This window comes from Myxine glutinosa, chromosome 4 (genome assembly GCF_964187855.1).
Source record: "Myxine glutinosa chromosome 4, kmMyxGlut1.1, whole genome shotgun sequence".
Taxonomy (NCBI): domain Eukaryota; kingdom Metazoa; phylum Chordata; class Myxini; order Myxiniformes; family Myxinidae; genus Myxine; species Myxine glutinosa.
The window spans coordinates 161,411,951-161,431,569 of NC_136264.1; the positions used below are offsets into that span (position 1 = coordinate 161,411,951).

A 19,619-nucleotide genomic window follows, 5' to 3' on the forward strand; every position below is an offset into this window, starting at 1 on the left:
GTGTAGAATTAGCCCTGTTTTTGCGAGAACATCAGCATTGCCATGCAACGCACTTCCAAGAGTCAGAGTTCATCCTCACCTTGGCGTACTTTGCTGACATCTTCGACGCACTCAATTATCTCAATTGCCAGATGCAGGGTGGTGGAGTGAATGTCATCGAATCTGAAGAAAAGCTGAGTGCTTTCCGAAAGAAGTTACCGTTGTGGAGGCGGTGAACAGAGAACGACAACTTCGTGAACTTTTCGCTACTGGACGAGTGCGTGAGCGGGATCGAAGATGAGTCTGAAGTTGGAGGCACTGCTGTACCGGGGGAGCTGAAGCAAGTGATTGTCACGCACTTGGATGAGCTGGGAAATTCATTCGACGGCTACTTCCCCAACCAAGAGCAATACCCAGCATGGGTGCGGCAGCCGTTTACTTTTGAAGTTGCAATGGCAAATGTCAACTACCAATACCTCGACGACCTCATCGAACTTCAGCAGAGCCAGACTCAACAACAACTCTTCAGCACAACAACGCTCTCAACGTTTTGGTGCCGCCAAATGGAAGAGTATCCTCACATCGCAAAAATTTCCCTTGAGATCCTCAAGCCGTTCGTTACAACGTATCTCTGCGAGCATGCGTTTTCGAAAATGTTGGACATTAAAACAAAGAAAAGGAGCAGGCTTGCATGCGAAAATGATTTGAGGGTGGCCCTTGCCAAAACAAAACCACGTATTTCCCAGATCACCTCCCGAAAAGAAGAACAGAAAACGCATTAAGATGCAATTCTTCATAATTGTTTTGTTAGATATGAGGGGTTCCGCGAGTGTTCGGTGGGTTTAGTTCGGTTCGGCGCCTTTAAAAAGGTTAAGAACCACTGTTTTAGCCCCTTGAGACTCCTAAGGCACTTTAGACTACTTCAGACCCCTTGACTGATCTGCGCCATCTGATAATGGCCCCATAACTGATGGCGTCATCATTATCAAATTATGTTCCTCGGAGTTGATGACAACCTTCAAGTTTAATTTCTTTTCGTTGAGCCGTTTCAGAGAAGAACAATGTTTTAAAATTTTCAAACAATCCAATATGGCTGCCAAACCACGTGACTGATGACATCATCATTATCACACTATATACAGTCACGTGAAAAAGTAAGTGCACCCCATGCAAAGTTTTGACTTTTTCAACATATTTCAACATACAGCTATTTGATCTTCATTTCAACAATATTGATAGATAAAGGTGATATAATATAACAAATATCATGAAACATTTACATTTTGTAGTCCATTGTATAATTTAAATAAACATAAATGCAAATTTTGCATGTGGAAAAAGTAAGTACACCCCTACATTTATCACTACTTCAAATACCTAAAATTAGAATCAGGTGCACCAGCTCAGGTGCAAATGATTAGAACATCGTTAGAGAGGATCTTGGAGGAACCTGTCTTATTTAAACCTCAGACATTTAGTTATAGATGCCTACGAGTCTGGGAAGGGATTTAAAAAGATCTCCAAACAATTTGAAATCAATCATTCGACTGTCCGGAAGATCATCTACAAGTGGAGAAGATTCCAAACAACTGCCAACTTGTTCAAGACAGGCTGCCCCAGCAAGTTCAGCCTGAGAGCAGACCGCAAGACGCTGAAAGAATTATCTAAGAACCTCAGAATGTCATCACGAGACCTACAGGTAGCTCTTGTCACTGTTGATGTCAAAGTGCACGAGTCTACCATTAGAAAGAGGCTGCACAAATTTGATCTCCATGGGAGGTGTGCCAGGAGGAAACCTTTGCTGTCCAGAAAGAACATCAGGGCAAGACTAAAGTTTGCCAATGAACACCTAGGCAAAGACCAGCACTTCTGGAACAATGTGCTCTGGACACATGAGTCAAAGGTAGAGCTATTTGGCCACAGTACCAGAAGACATGTTTGGCGAAAACCAAAGACAGCATTTGACCACAAGAACCTGATACCAACTGTAAAGCATGGTGGTGGAAATATTATGGTTTGGGGCAGCTTTGCTGCATCAGGGCCTGGGCAGCTCACCATCATAGAATCCACTATTAATTCTTCATTGTACCAGAGGGTGCTTGAGGATAATGTGAGGCCATCTGTCAGAGAGTTGAATCTCAACCGAAGGTGGACCTTGCAACATGACAATGACCCTAAACATACCAGTAAATCCACCAAAGAATGGCTGAAAAGAAAGAAATGGAGGGTTCTGGAATGGCCAAGTCAAAGCCCGGATCTAAATCCCATTGAGATGTTGTAGAGGGATTTGAAACGAGCTGTGCGTGCAAGAAACCCCTCAAACATCGCACAGCTGAAAGAATTCTGCATGGAGGAGTGGGCAAAAATTTCTCCCAGTCGATGTCAGAGACTGGTAGACAGTTATAAGAAACGCCTACTTGAGGTTGTTTCTGCCAAAGGGGGCAATACCACCTATTAGAGCCAAGGGTGTACTTACTTTTTCCACATGCGAAATTTGCATTTATGTTTATTTAAATTATACAATGGACTACAAAATGTAAATGTTTCATGATATTTGTTATATTATATCACCTTTATCTATCAATATTGTTGAAATGAAGATCAAATAGCTGTATGTTGAAATATGTTGAAAAAGTCAAAACTTTACATGGGGTGTACTTACTTTTTCACGTGACTGTACACCAATGGTTGTCGATCATATCTGTAAACTATCACATCTACAGGGTGAGCTGTTTCAGAGAGAACTTTTTAAAATACTTTCCTTGAAACCAATGTGGCTGGCACACGACGTGATATTCGATAGGTGAAGCGATAACGGATCGCAGTTATAAAGTGCGCTTTTGATTTAATTTTGATTTCACTAGGAGGCCTGGGAGAGGAAAGAGAGCTTATCAAATTTATCGTAATATTGAAGGCAAAAAAACAGGCATTTTGCAATTTGTGTTGGTTCATTTTATTTAAAAACACAAAGACAAAGTCCAGGCTTTAAGCGGCATGCAATGAGAGTCTTTAAAGTAACATCATCTTATGTAGTTCCACGATCGTGAGGAAAATGGGCTCATACAAACACAATTCAGAAATTCAGCTTCGCTCACCATGAAGTGCCAGTTGTTATAAAGGTTTTCCGCACCAAGCGTGAGCTCCGAAAGCGATATTTTGATTTGTACTACATGCAGACAGACAGCACTAGAGTATTAAAAATTCCTAGAGTCCGATTACAGTGAGGTAGCCCATGGCCTGTGGAACTACACCAGTAAAACCACATGTGGTCCATGATGTATAACAAGATAAAAATGGAAAACCTACAACTTTCCTTTTCAAACTCCGAGGGTGAGTTGAAAAGTAATGCCTCCTATTGTTTTTCTCCAAAACAGCTAAATATATTAGAATGAAAACAAGCGCAGTCTGTCATTAGTTCTTCCTGCCACTGGGTGCGAAGTTTTGTGATTCTGAAACTTGATGTCTCAGCTCGACGCGAGTCAAGATGGCGGAGGGCAGCACGATGGATGGCATACATGTTGAGAAGCGCTGGAGATGAGAGTTGGGATCACTGACTCTTTTGGAGCAAAATAATAGGAGGTGTCGCCTTTCAACACACCATCGTAAATGGCTGGGAAACTAAACTTTATCGTGCAAGCCCAAAGGCAATCCTCACTACGGTGAATGGTTATTCCCTCCTCACTACCTCAATCGAGACCTTAGGGCCAAATGCGAGAGGAAGATACGTACGAGCTCAGGTATTGCAAGAAGGATCATCTTTGGCATCAAGGGAGAAAGACCAGTATGCCATTTTCGAGAAGTTTCAAATCTGAGACATCAAGAGATTATGACTGAATTAAGACTGTCAATCAAAGGCAGCTGAAGACTAACACAAATAAAAGCACCTATTATATTAAAAAATAGCACCTGGTTAACGTGTTAGCCATTGATATGTGTATCGTGTGCCGTAAATTCACGTACCGTGTGTGGTCAATCCAGAGCGGTGAAACTGGAGGACGTGATGGTTGTGAATGACCTATGACAAGAGGAACATCATGGCCCCGTCTATCCCATACGACAGGTGAGATCACACCTGCCAAATGACGGTGTGCTTAAAGAAATGGCAAACACGAGTCCAGGTCAAGTTTCGGTGTGAAGGATCAGCTAATGGAGAGTTTAGAGAGTAGGGAATTTATGGCAGGGAAGAGGTGATAAGGGTAGTTGTGAAATTGAAAAGTGGAAAGTTATACCATGGTAGGACAAATACTCCAGGTTGGACACGGACTGCCCAATGATGTCTCTACAAGCTAGTGCAGCTCTATCACTTACTTAATATTCCTGAGCCCCTGAGGCTGCACCATCACATTTTGTGACACAGTGACAACAAAACATAATGCATGACGGAGATATTATTAAGAAATGATGGTCTTTGTTGTGCCTTGAACATCAATATTCTAGGTGGTTGTTCAAGTGGGTTTAAAAGCCTTTCCATGATCATCACATTATAAAAAAAATGGAGGTCAGCATATGGGTTTTTGGCACGTCGATGCCAACGCCTTTAAAACAGGCCTGACATCAACGTACGCCATCACCACAGGCTAACCATCTTCCTTGCAGCCTGGTTGTCTCCACTCAAGTGCTCTCTCTGGCAGGAAAACCGTTGGAACAGTGCACCATCACGTAGTGATGAAACAACTGTTCCGGGGCAATACGTGTGTGTGTGTGTGTGTGTGTGTGTGTGTGTGTGTGTGTGTGTGTGTGTGTTTAAATTGTATTGAGTGGGCTTGGGTGTGATTAACTGGAGATGTGCACCATATCCTGGTATTCGGTGCTGGTAAACCGCAATTGGAAGCCCTTTTTGGCGACCGAGTCGTCGGTGTGGAAGACGAGCATCACCGTAGAACCCGTGGAGTAGATGGGTTTGGACGGCTGAGAACATAAATGTAGATGTTACACACAAGCACTTGGAATGTGTTTGTACTATGTTATCAAAATTCCAATAAATTGTTAATTTCAAAACTGCAATACCAGCACAGCAATTGTAAAGTTAAACTAGACGCATATTTCCACCAGGCTGACCGATAGGCCGGATCTGGATTCGGACCTGGACCAAAATCGAATTGGCTTTTTCTCGTCACATAACCATCCATGTAGTTTTGTCATAAAGCATCCATTACCTTTTTCAAATATCATGCCATACAGTATATCATTTTTGGCCCCATCTCGCAATGGTGAAGAATCACTTTTAAAATTCTCGGATCCGGATGCGGATCTTCACCAATATTGAATCGATTTGTCCTCATCACACATCCAACCTGTCCACCAAGTTTCTTCCAAATCCATCCATAACCTTTTGACATATCGTGCTATACATCATTTTTGGCCCTATCTCTCAATGGTGGAGAATCACTTTTTAAATTATATTAGTCGGATCCAGATCCGAATCTCCACCAAAATCTAATCATTTATTCCTTGTCACATACACTACCTCTCCCCCAAATTTCATCTGAATCCACCCATAACTCCTCCATTCTTGTAGCCAATGTATACCCTAAGGCTGGAGTACCCTAAGGCGGTGTTCTCGGTCCCATATTATTCCTAATTTTCATCATATATCTCTCTGACTCTGGAAAATCCTCTTTATCTATTTGCTGATGACTCCACTCTCTGCCGTGACATTCCTCATCCTTCTGACAGACACGTAGCAGCCTCTTCCCTCTCCTCAGACCTTGACAAAATCACAAACTGGTCAAACATTTGGAGCATATCTTTCAATCCTGAGAAATCCCACAAACACATTCACTCTCACACTCACACTCACACACACTCTCTCTCTCCCTCTCTCTCTCTCTTTCTCTCTCTCTCTCTCTCTCTCACACACACTCTCTCTCCAAAAGGACCGTACCACAAACCCTCCCATCTACTTTGTCAACAACCATCTCGAAGAGCTTCGTCACTCAAACTCTCGTGTCTCACTCTCAGCCATGATCTTTCTTGGACAAACCGCATTTCAAAGTTGGCCTCCAAAGCCAGATGCCGACTGGGCGTCCTCCGTCGTACAAAGTCCTTCCTTGGCATAACTGAACTCCTATCCACCTACAAGGCTTTCTTCCGCAGCTTGATGGAGTACTGTTCCCCCATCTGGCCTGACTCCCCTGCCTCACATCTTGCTCAGCTTGATGCTGTGGAAACCAAGGAAGTTCACCTCCACTCATTTATTCCTCCTTTCCCCAGCTGTGGAATCACCTTCCACACTCTTTGATCTCATTTTTCCCTTCAGGGCTTCAGGTCTTCAAGACAGCTGTTCTCCATCATCTCAAGTCATCCCCATCGAAAACCATTATCTTTTCTACACCCGTTAAACCACCTCCACCCCTCCCAAAACTTTGCTTACGTATCCATCTTGTTCACCCCTTGCCTTCTCCCCTACCACTCATGGCATCCCCTGGTTGTGTGTGTCCGTCGACTTTCTCCCTCTGCCATACTGTTGGCGTTTCCCCCTTTCTTGTGCTGTTCTCTTTATTATGTTGTGTCCTGATCTGTTCTGCATCCTAGCTCTTCCATGAGCCTTGACCGTTTATACTAAAAAAAAAAGGAGTGGTAAGTGTGTTTTTGTTTGTCGTCCATGCACTAAACAGAATGAGTTGAAAATTTATGTTTGTACGCAAGGGGTGCACAGGAGGAAGGGATTTAGGTATAAAAAAAATCATCGTCCTGGGGTTCAGGGTGGAGGGAGAACCCCAATTCTCTCTCTGTAAATGTGTATCAAACAGCGCCGCTTCCAGTTGATGTGGGTTTTCTGAGTCATGGAGTCTGTAATTCCAGCGGAATTCACCTATCCATAATGACGGGCTCTCCACTAGTCATTGAAATTTACTTTACGCCGTAACTCCAAAATCCTGTTGTGATATTCAACATAATTCAATTCATTGGGTCATATACAACCTACAAGGTAAAATTACACTTGTAATTACCCTGCGGACGCGAAGGGAAAAGCGGAGCTAAGCATTTGGTTCATGTCTGTCCGGCTGTCCACAAATGTCAGGTTATGATCGAGGAACAACTTATTTTAATTGAATGTTATATTTTGAATACGAATTGGAACATGAATCAGAAAACAACCTGCCATCTAATAGTACTGTCTGGGTTACTGTCTAACTGTACCGTCTAGGATCAGATCAACAATATTCGGACCTAGGATAGCCTACTTATAACCATATCCAAATGTCCCTTCTCTTACCCCAGATCCACAGAAACGACCAATGAGTGGCCCGTGATGAGGGCCCGCCCCATCCCATATTTCCAGCGAATCGTACTCGCAATCGGCGTCGTCCTCGAGTTCAAAGGCACGGAAAATGAGCTCCACACTGTGTGGCGGTGATGTGGAGATAAGCCAAGTGCAGTCGATCTGTGGCGGGTATGGCTCGTCTCCGTACGCGGCATGCGACCAGATCTCATCCGTCCTCAGACTGGCCTCGAGCTCCCCACCACACTCTGCAGACAACATTTTTGGACACGCACATGCATCAGGCATTGCATCGAGGAAAACGGGGACAACAACACAATCGATTACACATTTCATTCACTTCTCTTATGGGAGTAAAGGGTAAAGCTTGTATTTTCGATGATGCCATCTGTAGCTAACGTGAGGAACAAAGGTACCTTGGGCATTCAAATTGTAGTAGATGTGTAAGCAATATTTGAGCAATTCCTTCCAAGAATCTAGCAAGCTGGAAAACAACTATTTTTTTCTTTGTTTCTTTCTTTAATGCCACTTAGGGTCGGTCGTCTGTACATGGTTCCATAAATCATATGATACAACAGTTACTTCATTTCTATCAGTGTGGGACCACTAATTGGCACAAAAGCTATTTTGCTTGAGTTAGAAATTGGTTTATTCGTCTCAACATTAATCACTTTAACGATATCCCAGGCTACGGTACTCCCTTCAACTCCTCAAAAACCAGGTACCAAGGTACCAAGCCTTAAGGTGCATCCACAGGTAGGGTTAGTCCGGAGTAAATCCGAAGTTGAGTTGTTGATGAGAATGCAGTTTAGTACTGTACATCAAAATTTCAGAGAAGTTAATCTGGGCCACAAATTAGCAGCACGGAATTCACATTATCTCCCATCACATTCTCATGATGCCAACTAGTTTACTTACTGGTACTTGGCCTGCATTTAATATTTTGAGGTGAACGCCAAAACTTGCTTATGGCGCAAAATTATTGGATACTGTTTATCTACCCCACGGGTGGGCGTGGGAAGTTAAACTCCAATTAATTAAACTAGCAACGGTACCCGCCCTATGGGCGGGCCTTCAATTGGGAGGCCCAAATGAAAAGGCAAAATATCAGAAATTGAAGGGTTTTTTTTTATTTTAAATGATTCATATAAACATCCGTTGAATCAAATCACACGCAAATCATCAAAATCTAAACAGTATTTGTAGAATTTCAATAAAAGCCACATCACTGTTCATATCGGTAAATATTATTCCATCGTGTTTCAAATCGTGATATCAACTGTACGCTTTTCTTTAGGGAAAAGAATTGAATGATTTTGTACTTCTTCTTCATCTTAGAACTTCAGGATAGACGACATTGCTGATAAAAGTTCCTTTTCTCGAATTGCACGAATATGTGAATTGTGATTGTGTTTCATTGTCATGTTTGTGCGGCGACGGGCGGTGTGTACAAAGGGCAGGGTCTTAATCAACGCGAGCTGATGACTCACGCTTACTGGGAATTCCTCGTTCGTGGGACACTGTCTCAAGCCCCAGTCCCAATCACGGATGGGGCTCAGCGGTTTACCCGAGCCTGACGGCGAAGGGCAAGGTACACGCTGGCCCGTCCAGTGTAGCGCGCGTGCGGCCCCAGACATCGAAGGGCATTAAACGTTCATTGAAAATTAAACGTTCATTAAAGGATTACGAAACGAAAAACATTACGAAATTACATTCACACCGTCACGTCAAACACTACCGTGAACACATACATTGTCAGAACATCGTCACAATGAGAACATCGTCACAATGAACGTTATGCGAATGTGAATGTTATGCGGGAGTCCACACCTGAGAATGCTGCAGACCAAAGCTGAAATTGAGAAAACTAAATAGCCTATTTTACTCCCAGGGGTCCCAGGATTACCCACCCAAAATATCTTTGCGATTGGTTCAGCAGTTTTTACGGTACCTTCGAACAGACAGACGGACATTTGGTGAATTATAGTAAGATGAAGAATTAGAATTTCCGTTTAAAATTACCCTTTAGAACCCCTTATAATTATTGTTTGACCACATTAAAATGACACTTCAGAACACTTTCGAATTAAACATGGTGGCCTAGAAGTTTCTTCTTCTTCATTTTTGAATGGATGGATGGAAGGAAGGACATAGCCAAATATTTAAGCGGTTTCACCGCTTTTTAAAAAATGAGGAGTGATCCTCCACACAATCTTGCTGAGGAAAGGGCCAGAACTTGGACCTCGCATGCGCATTTGCTCCTGCTCCACCCCATCTTGACGAGGAGAGGGCATGGCTGGCATCAAGCAAGCAAGCGACCTCGGTTTATATATACCTTTCTACAGTACCTTCAGAAAGTATTCACACCCCTTGGTTTTTTCACATTTTGTTGTGTTACAGCCTCAATTTAGAAAAGATAGAATTAAGATTTTTTTGGCACTGATCTACACAAAATACTCCATAATGTCAAGATGGATTTTATTTTCGAATTTTTTAGAAAGTAATGGAAAATGAAAAGCTGGAATGTCTTGAGTCAATACGTATTCAAACCCTTTGTTATGACACTCCAAATTGAGCTCAGGTGCGTCCAATTTCCTTTGATCATCCTTGAGATGTCTCTACAACTTGATTGGAGTCCACCTGTTGAGAATTCAGTTGATTGGAAATGATTTAGAAAGAAACACACCTTTCTATAAAAGGTCCCACAGTTGACAGTGCTCCGAGATAGAATTGTGAGAAGGGATAGATCTGGGGAAGGGTATAAACCAATTTCTAGAGTGTGGAAGTTCCCAAGAGCACAGCAAACTCCATCATTAGGAAACGGAAAGAATATGGAACGACACAGATTCTTCCTAGAGCTGGCCATCCGACCAAACTGAGCAACCGGGCAGGAAGGACCTTTGTTAGGGAGGTGACCAAGAACCCAACGATGACTGACAGAACTACAGAGTTTCTTGACTGAGATGAGAGAATCTGCCAGAAGGACAACAGTCTCTGCAGCACATCATAAATCTAAGCTTTATGGGAGAGTGGCTGGACAAAAGCCACTCCTGAGAAAAAGGCACATGACAGCAAGTCTGGAGTTTGAAAAAAAGGTATGTAAAAGATTCTGAGAGCATGAAGCAAAACATTCTGTGGTCCAATGAGACAAAAATTGAACTCTCTGGCCCGAATGCAAAGCGATACGTCTGGCGGAAATTGAGCACAGTTCATCACCCATCTAACACCATCCCTACCGTGAAGCATGGTGGTGGCAGCATCATGCTATGGGGATGCTTTTCAGTGGCAGGGACTGGGAGAGACAGCGGCAGAGACTTGTAATAATAGAGGGAACAATAAATGGAGCTAAATACAGACAAATCCTTGAGGAGAACCTGCTTCAGAGGGCATAAGACCCCTGTTGTTAGTCTCACCTGTTGTTGGGACTGTTGCAAAGATTTACTTTACAATCGGACAATGACCCCAAGCTTACAGCTAAACAAAACTGGAATGGCTTCAGAACAAGAACCTAAAAGTCCTTGAGTGGCCCAGCCAATGCCGTGACTTGAATCCCATCGAGAATCTGTGGAAAGACTTAAAGATTACTGTTCGCAGATGCTCCCCATCCAACTTGACAGAGCTTGAGCAAATCTGCAAGGAATAATGGGAGGAACTCCCCAAATCCAGATGTGCAAAGCTGATGCAGACACACCCAAGAAGACTCAAAGCTGTAATCGCTGCCAAAGGCACTTCTACATGGTATTGACTCAGGGGGTCGAATACTTTTGTAAATTAGATATATCTGGATTTCATTTTCAATGAATTTTTAAAATATTCTAAAAACTTGTTTTCAAGTTTTCACTTTGTCATTTCGGGGTATTATGTGTAGATCAGTGGCAAAAAAATCTCAATTTAATCCATTTTCAATTCAGGCCATGACAACAAAATGTGAAAAAAGTCAAGGGGTGTGAATACTTTCTGAAGGCACTGTATATTAACATCTACTAGTTGCTATGGACTAGCTGTGTGAATACAGTTGAATTCTGAACAAATCCGAGAGATAGGTGTACACCTCACCACAACAGCAAACACAACCTTATTGGACAAGCTCCATGCCAAGCACCTGTCGTGTGAGTAGCAAGGAAGCCTTTCCGTTGCTTTGAAGCATCCGATGTAAAGCGAACAAAGAGAAAGCTGTTGGAGGAGGTTGCAGGAGGTGGACGACGTGCTCCACAGTAACGGCCAAGAAGGGGCTCCTCAACATCTTTCCCATCATACACCTCCACGTGGTCATAATTGCATTCCTCATGAGGCTCCATCTCAAACTCATTGAATACCTGACCGGTAACAGGGCACAGACATGAATATCTTTGCCTAGCTAACATTGCATACAACCTTCGAATATACTCTACCTGATCTATTGCTATTGGATACAATTCCTAGCTGTAAGGGCGGTAGAGACATGTAGAGAGTGAGGGTTGTCTTGTCTGTGTACTTTGCTCCATACAGAGCAGTTTCTTGGCTAAGGTTACAATCCTCCACCACTTGGTTACTCCAAGCCACTCTGATACAGGATACTCGACTGAGTGTGCAGGAATTTTCCTACTCCTCGCGAAAGACACCATGGAATCTTTAACATCCACAAACTAATGCTGGCAGGCGGGACGCCCAGTTTAACGTCCATCCGAGGGACGGCACGCACATTGATGAATCACCTGCTTGTGAAACACCGGGATAACCGTTTATAGCTGGGCCGAGATTCAAACCCAGCTAGACAGCTTTAAGGCGAGTACGGCACAGATGATGAAGGGAGGTTAACCCCAAGGTGAGATCATACAGTGCAGGCCCAAAGCATTCTTCTACCCCTACTATGGATGCGAGTGTTGGTGTCAATGATAGTAGTGGCAGTAAGAGTGGTAAAAGACCATTATCTGCCGAGAGTAGTGAAAGGGTTGGGACCAAGATAATGTGTACTGGGGTTAGGGCTAGATTACAACATAACACGACATCAATAAATGTTTTTGTTTTCCACATAAAATATCTTTTTTAGCAACATCCATTTATCAGAAATACCCCATGGTCCCAACCATTCCGGATAAAAGAGGTTTGACTGTGCATATGATATTTGAATTAGTATTCTGGTATTCTGCCCGTACGCAGGTCCGAGCAGTTTCTTGGCAATGGCTATGCTGGGTGGTTTGCCGTCGTCTTCCCAGACATATGATATACAGATCTCTCAAATCTCCATACCAGGTGCACGTGGTGGCCGGGTGGTGCGCTGATCTTCCAAGTGCACTCCTTACGACTCGGGTAACGCTGCGGCCAATTTGGTGAGGTTATGGTTCCTTGAATATTGTCTACACTCTGTCGACAGCCAGCTGTGAAAGAAAACAAAGTTTTAAAACACTTTACTTTAAGGGCACACTTTTGACAGTCTTCAAATTCCAAATTTGCATAAATTTACTAGTTATTTTAATGTCAGTAGATGTAGGTGTCAGATTAATGGTAGAGTTAAACAAAGTTTGGCTGACTGGTTGCCTTATCCAACATTCTCCTACATCGCAAGGTATTGTACACCACTCCTTTCCTATTCCATCTCCAGGCGCTGCATGACGTCATCGCCGGGAACTGAAGGGGGCCCGGCGATGACACGCGCTGAAAGGGAGTACTCAGTTCTCGCTCCGGTTTCTTTCTTTCTTTCTTGTTTGTTTGTCCGGGTGATATCTCAGCCATCCTTTGAGCTAGGAAGCTGAAATTTCTGCACATAGTGAGCAAGTGCTTTGGCAAAAACGTTAGATTTCGTTTTTTGATGAATCAATTAATTGATTAATTACTTAATTATTATAGATTAATGAAGCACTTATTTATTTTCTTTCTCTTCTGGGCACTATCTCAGGCACCTTTTGAGTTAGGAAGTTAATATTTGGACACGACAATGACCAAGGGATTTGGCTGTAAAGGGTATTTTTGATTTATTGATTAATCAATTAATCGATTCATTATTTAATTATTCAATTAATGACTGACTTTAAAATTACTTTTTTTTAAAGTTACAGATTTGGATGAAACAGTGGAGGTTTAGGTATTCTAATAGCCAATTGATTAATAATTTCATTATTTTATGATTATCATTTTTTTTTTTTCATTATTAATCACTTATTTATTTTCTTTCTCATCTGGGCAATATCTCAGGCACCTTTTGAGTTAGGAAGTTAATATTTGGACACGACAATGACCAAGGGATTTGGCTGTAAAGGGTATTTTTGATTTATTGATTAATCAATTAATCGATTCATTATTTAATTATTCAATTAATGACTGACTTTAAAATTACTTTTTTTTTTAAGTTACAGATTTGGATGAAACAGTGGAGGTTTAGGTATTCTAATAGCCAATTGATTAATAATTTCATTATTTTATGATTATCATTTATTTTTTTTCATTATTAATCACTTATTTATTTTCTTTCTCATCTGGGCAATATCTCAGGCACCTTTTGAGTTAGGAAGCTAATATTTGGACATGACAGTGACCAAGTGATGTGGCTATAAAGGATATTTTTGATTTATTGATTAATCAAGTAATTGATTAATCATTAATCGATTAGTTAATCACTCAATTACTTATTTTAAAAATTTCGATTAATGACTTATTTAATTATTTTTCAAAAAGTTACAGCTTCGGATGAAACATTGGTGGTTGAGCTACGTTATTTGCCAATTGATGAAGAAATTATTTTACGATTACTATTTATTGATTTTAATTATGCAATTAATCAATCAATTATTGTACACCTCTCCCTCCCAATACAGTCTCTATGTGCTGCACGGCGGTACCGCCGGGCGACAAAGGTGCTCCAGCAATGCCCCGCTGGAATATGTTATTTATTTATTTGGCATGGGGGCGGTGTACTTTGAATGTATCTGTTCCTGTTTTTGCTCTAGTTGCTTTGACAAACATCTGCATATTCAAGCATCTCTTCATATTCAATGCATATTCAATGCATATTCAATGTCACTCAAGTATCTCTTCTTCTTTCACCTCTGTAATCAATTCACTTTTCCTGCTTACGTAATTTTTAAATCCTTCTGAAACCCTATTATTATTTTACAATGTCCCAACTCTTGAGGTTAATTATGGATGCTACAAAAACTACACGGCATTACTTGCGAGCTGCAACACAGCTGTACGTACTGTTTTCGTCCTCGTTGCAATGAAAATTAAACTGAGCTTTCAGTTAGTCACAAGAAATGTATCTACAAGGAGGGAATGCACTGAAAAACTACGCAAAAGAGGCCAAAACACAGCATTGTTGAAGGAGATATTTGAGATCAGTGATTGCTAGTTATGTGGCAAAATAATATGAATTATAAGAAGCCATCAAATGTATCTTGTATGGGTATTCTGGTATTCTTTTAGGCTCAAGGTACCAGCGTGCTAAAGTCAATATCCCCCACATTAACATCGGTAACGCCCACATTGCACAAGTCGATTGGGCATGGAGTCTGGGGGTGAGCTTCAACTCCAAAGTGACAATGGAGTCACATGTGTCGAGCTTTGTGAAACTAGTTTACTAGAGACTTTGCCATGTTCGACCTATTAAACAATACTTAACACTATGGGCCACTGAACAATTAGTTCATGCCATAAATACGTCTCGGCTGCTTGCCTGCAATTCTTTACTCTACGGCCTTCCCAAATGCCAGATTCAACAACTGCAGAAAGTACAGAATGCAGCGGCTCATCCAGTCACCAACTCAAGGAAGTTCTCCCACATTACCCCGATTCTACAAAATCTTCACTGACTTCCTGTCGAACAAAGACCTAGTTACAAGGTAGCATTGCTGATCACTTTTCGGGCAATTGGTGGGTTTGCACCACAATACAACATCTCGTTCATCGCGACCCGTACACCATCTCGCACTGGATTGAGATCATCCGATGACATGAGGCTTGTGGTGCCAAGGCCCAAGAGAACATGGGGTGACAACATAGCATTCGCAACAGCAGGCCCTCGTCTGTGGAACACTCAACCCAAATAATTAAAAACTTCCAACAGCCTCACATTGTTTAACACTAAATTGAAAACTTATTTAATGAGGCACACTCGATTACTTTGATATTCATTAAATTTTGTGCTTGATGCAAGATTAATGTTGTTTCAATTGTTCTTTTGCATTATGTTTATGATTATGTATATATATATATATATATAATTTTGTCAGTGCCTTGAGCATCCTATATGAGTGGATATGTGCGCATTATAGGCATACATTATTATTATTATTATTATTATTATTATTATTATTATTATTATTATTATTATTATCTTAAAAAGAGTGGCACCAGTGATCAAATGAAAATTACTATCTCCTCTAAAATATACAAATTATTCCTCTTACCCTTATTGTTACTTGGGTCAAATTATGGAGTGGAAATAATTTTATGAACTGTGATACAAAATGGCTGCACAATAATCTATTGAGTCTTCTTCTGATAAGGGTGTGATCAAGTCTTCCTCATTTGTATGCAGTGCAAGGCTGCAGGGCAGCATCATTGCATGAGGACGCAGCTGTGGCCCTGATGCCCTCTGCTGGCTGGGGCAGGAATTTGGTTATGGTGCCGGCGATAGCTCGCATATTCTTCACGGAGGACACCATGGGGATCTATAACGTCTTCCAATGAACGCTGGCAGATGGGACGCCCGTTTAACGTCCATCCGAGAGACGGCACACACTGAGATTGATGAATCAGTTTATAGCTGGGTCGGGATTTTAACCCAGTCTAGACAACTTAGGGGTGAGTGTGCAGACCTCTATGTCAATTCATGATTTCTACAAAAGAATGTGTTTACCTATAATGAAATCGTTTCACAACACTGAAAATGGTAGTGATGCTCATCTCTGACTTCAGCTGCGTTTTTGTCACCATGACTCAATTTATAGAATGAAACATCATTGCTTTTCACCGCCCTGAGTGTCCCTCCTCCTGCTACAATACCTTCTTTGCAGTCATGTCGGTTGGGGTGGAGCGTATATCCCGAATGACAGCGGCACGAATAGCTGCCCACAGTGTTAATGCAAAGGTGTTGGCAGCCTCCGTTGTCCCGGACACATTCATCACGGTCTATTGTGAACATAAACGCACACTTTATGCTCTGCATAATGCAACTTATTTAACATGACATTTTTGAAGCAACAGTTAGATCATGGAAAAGACTTTTACAAACTAAACATCAACCAAATATACGTGTTGCTTCCTCGCTTGATGTTCAGCATTTAGAAGATTGGCATCCCGTAGGATAGTGATGGGGTGGTGGAGGGGGAGGGTGGGGCGGGTGATGGTGCCAGGCGGTGGAGGTAGAAGTCCCCAAAATCTCCAAGCCGACTTCATTGAGTGAAGCAATGCCCCGATATGGCTTCACTGGTACACAAAATGCCGAAGAAAATTGCGTCACCTTCCCCAAAGTCACTGGCTGTGTTTGTCTCAAGTCAAGTTGTGTGTTGTCTCATGTCTCTGCCTGAACGTGTGTGTGTGTGTGTGTGTGTGTGTGTGTGTGTGTGTGTGTGTGTGTGTGATTTGTGTGACATTCCCATGAGCCTTGGAACATATAAAAACTCGGTAGAGCGTTTCCAGACTCAACAGTTTACGTTTTGTATCCCACTGAGAGGCCGGATCTGGATTCGTACCTGAACCAAAATCTAATCGGCTTCTTCTTGTCACCAAAACAACTCATCCACCAAGTTTCGTCCGAATCCATTCATAACCTTTTGAGGTATTGTGCTATATATTGTTTAGTCCAATCGCTCAAAGATGAAGAATCACTTCTAAAATTCTCAGATCTGGATCTGGATTCGGATCTTCACCAAAATTGAATCAATTCGGCCTGGTCACACACCCAAGCTGTCCACCAAGTTTCATCCAAATCCGTATAGGGGGTAGGCAGGGGTAAAAACATAACTTCCACCCACCTTTAGTGGCGGAGGTAACCAGCGAGTTCAAAGAACACCTATCCCACGCACTCTTTAAAAAAAAAAGGACGTGGGAATGGTCTTTAAAAATCCAACTTTGAGTTTCTTATCACAATCTATATTTCTGATCACGAGCATGTTTCTGAGCACTTTTCTGAACATGAGCCACCATTTTGTCTGAATATCGTAATTCCCCAATGCTGAGAGTGCAAGCGGCAAATTTGATTGATCGAGATTGCGTAAAATGGTGTAATATTTTATCCAAGTACTGCTAAACTAGAGGGTTTTGGAAGTTCAAACAATGCAATTTGTGTTCTGCAGTCTTCAAGTATACAATTCAGTAAAGATAAAGGGCTGTAGAAAAAAAAATTCAGAAGTTTACCACCGGTGATGCAGCGTCTTTTACACCACCTTATTTAACACGTTCAATTCGTTCTTCATGCCAATAGTTTGTGTCCTTGATGACGTTTCTAAAAACAGTAAGTTTCCTGTTTGGAATTACTTTCAATTTTCTTTGACTGGCAGACAGCAGACAGAATCCAAAAATTACCTCGCTCTTCTGTGTGTATATGCCATCGGGAAGAGACTCTATACAATTTGCCAAATTCAGTGCCAAAGTACAGCTAAACTGTAGGTTCGTGTTCCCATTCGTGTTCTGCACCTGAAACGGGCTCGCAGACTCGCTGCATTGCACTTGGGGCACGTTGACCGGGACTGGCACGCGTACACGAGGACCGGGATTTGTGGGGTGCCACGGTATTATTTAAAACCAGGGAGATTGCTTCATCTCCCAGAGCTCTCATGAGATGTGAAAGGCTCTGACGTGCACAGACACCATATCTCTATTTATTTCTCTCATTTCTCTCTTGAATGGGTGAGGATGGCCATATTGTGAAGTGTTAAGTTGACTGTTTAAGACATCCGATGGCGGGAATGTATGTGTAGGGGATAAGAAGGAATGTCATTTGTGTGTACACATATGCTTTGTGAATTGCCTCTATAACTACCTTTAGAGGCCATTTTCCCCCGCAGAGTAGGGGTTGGCCTTTTTCAGGCACCATGGTCCCCTTTTTGAAGCAATGTTTTATGACTGGATGCCCTTCCTGCCACCAACCCTGTTAGTCGCCTCTTGCGACACACAGGGAATTACCAGTGAACTGGTACTCAATTTGCCGACCTCAGAAGGAGGACAGGTTGAGTCAACCCCCCTGGTGTTAATTCAGCGATCGACCGGGATTCAAACCCAGGATCCTAGGATCCCAAGCCAGCACCCTAACCGCTAAGCCAACACCAGGCTATGTCTCTATAAATACATGGAATTTTTAATACATGGTTGAAACGAATTCCTGTCTTGACTCATCCGGTCTGTCCCAAAGGCAGCATATGGCAACTGATTGATTGGTTAATCAAGAGATTGGGCAATGGATAGATAAGAAAGCATTACATGACTTGGTTCCGCTTGGCCAATCGATTAAGATCGAGCATGTGACTTTCGGCATGATACCTGTTCGTAACAGTAACCTCAATGGTAACGGTAACATGGTTTTGCACTGGGGAGCGGACTCGAGGCAAACGATACAAAAGGCAATCGTGGTCTTTAAAGACTCACCATCCCTCTGGAGTTACCCATGGGTGGATGACCATTACAATAACATTCATTTGAAATCAAGTACTGTAGTTCTCCAATCATAGAGTGAACCTATTGCTTAAGCCCGCTTTGTGCTCCAAGCGGTGTAAACATAAATTCTGCATCCAAGTAATTTAACACTAATGGAAGTGGCTTATTTAAGAATCTCACCAACTGGCATCCCTAGAGATGAGCTGTTAGAGGATCTTCTTGGCTGATAGAGGAGTTTGTACCAGTGCACATAATTACATTTAGGATAAGGAAATGGGAAGACTGTACCTTATTATTTTTACATGAATTTCAAAACTTCTTCTGCTCGGTCCACAGGACATTATCATCAGGAATACCACGAAGGAGCACGTTTCCATGGATTGCTAATTTTAGTTCAATTCCGTGGAGGATTTCTGTGCACACATATTGTTTACCTCGCATGCCAAAGACTTATCAATGCATGCATATAACCTGTTAATCTGTTTACGTCACAGAGTTTAGATTTTGTATCTGGGAATTCCGAGTACCCCCAATTACCGTGAACATTTTCTACCGTGAAAGGTTGCCTGCTTTACAGTATGCAGTAACATTTTGTGAAGCAAGGCCACAGCTGAAGTCCTCCCTTGTAGATCAGGGTAGAAGTCACAATTTTCCATGAGGCAGCAGTAAACAATGGCCTTCTTTTTTGAAAAAGAAAAACGCTGTGGATCCTTATCGTTCATAAACCAGTACTAGAAGATGTATCAGCTAGTTCAACATCCCCTAAGGAGGACAATGTACTCGGTGATGCGATAGCGTTCCTGAAAATCACCAAGATGGTGGTTTATAGTCATTTTGAACCCAGCCT

At 42.1% G+C, this 19,619-nt stretch overlaps 1 protein-coding gene across 3 annotated transcripts in view; it reads right to left on the bottom strand.

Annotated features, from left to right (window-relative positions):
- Window positions 1-2,916: 2,916 nt before the first annotated feature.
- Window positions 2,917-19,619, bottom strand: part of LOC137425464 (dorsal-ventral patterning tolloid-like protein 1) — a 189,893-nt gene continuing 173,190 nt past the window's right edge. For all 3 annotated transcript variants that reach the window (XM_078776663.1, XM_078776664.1, XM_078776665.1), the window contains 5 exons: window positions 16,184-16,309; window positions 12,434-12,561; window positions 11,307-11,520; window positions 7,199-7,452; window positions 2,917-4,887 (listed from right to left, as the gene is read on the bottom strand). In XM_078776663.1, the coding sequence (XP_078632789.1) occupies window positions 4,753-4,887; window positions 7,199-7,452; window positions 11,307-11,520; window positions 12,434-12,561; window positions 16,184-16,309 (857 nt within the window). In that variant the 3' untranslated portion in view covers window positions 2,917-4,752. The remainder of the gene's footprint in view (window positions 4,888-7,198; window positions 7,453-11,306; window positions 11,521-12,433; window positions 12,562-16,183; window positions 16,310-19,619) is intronic.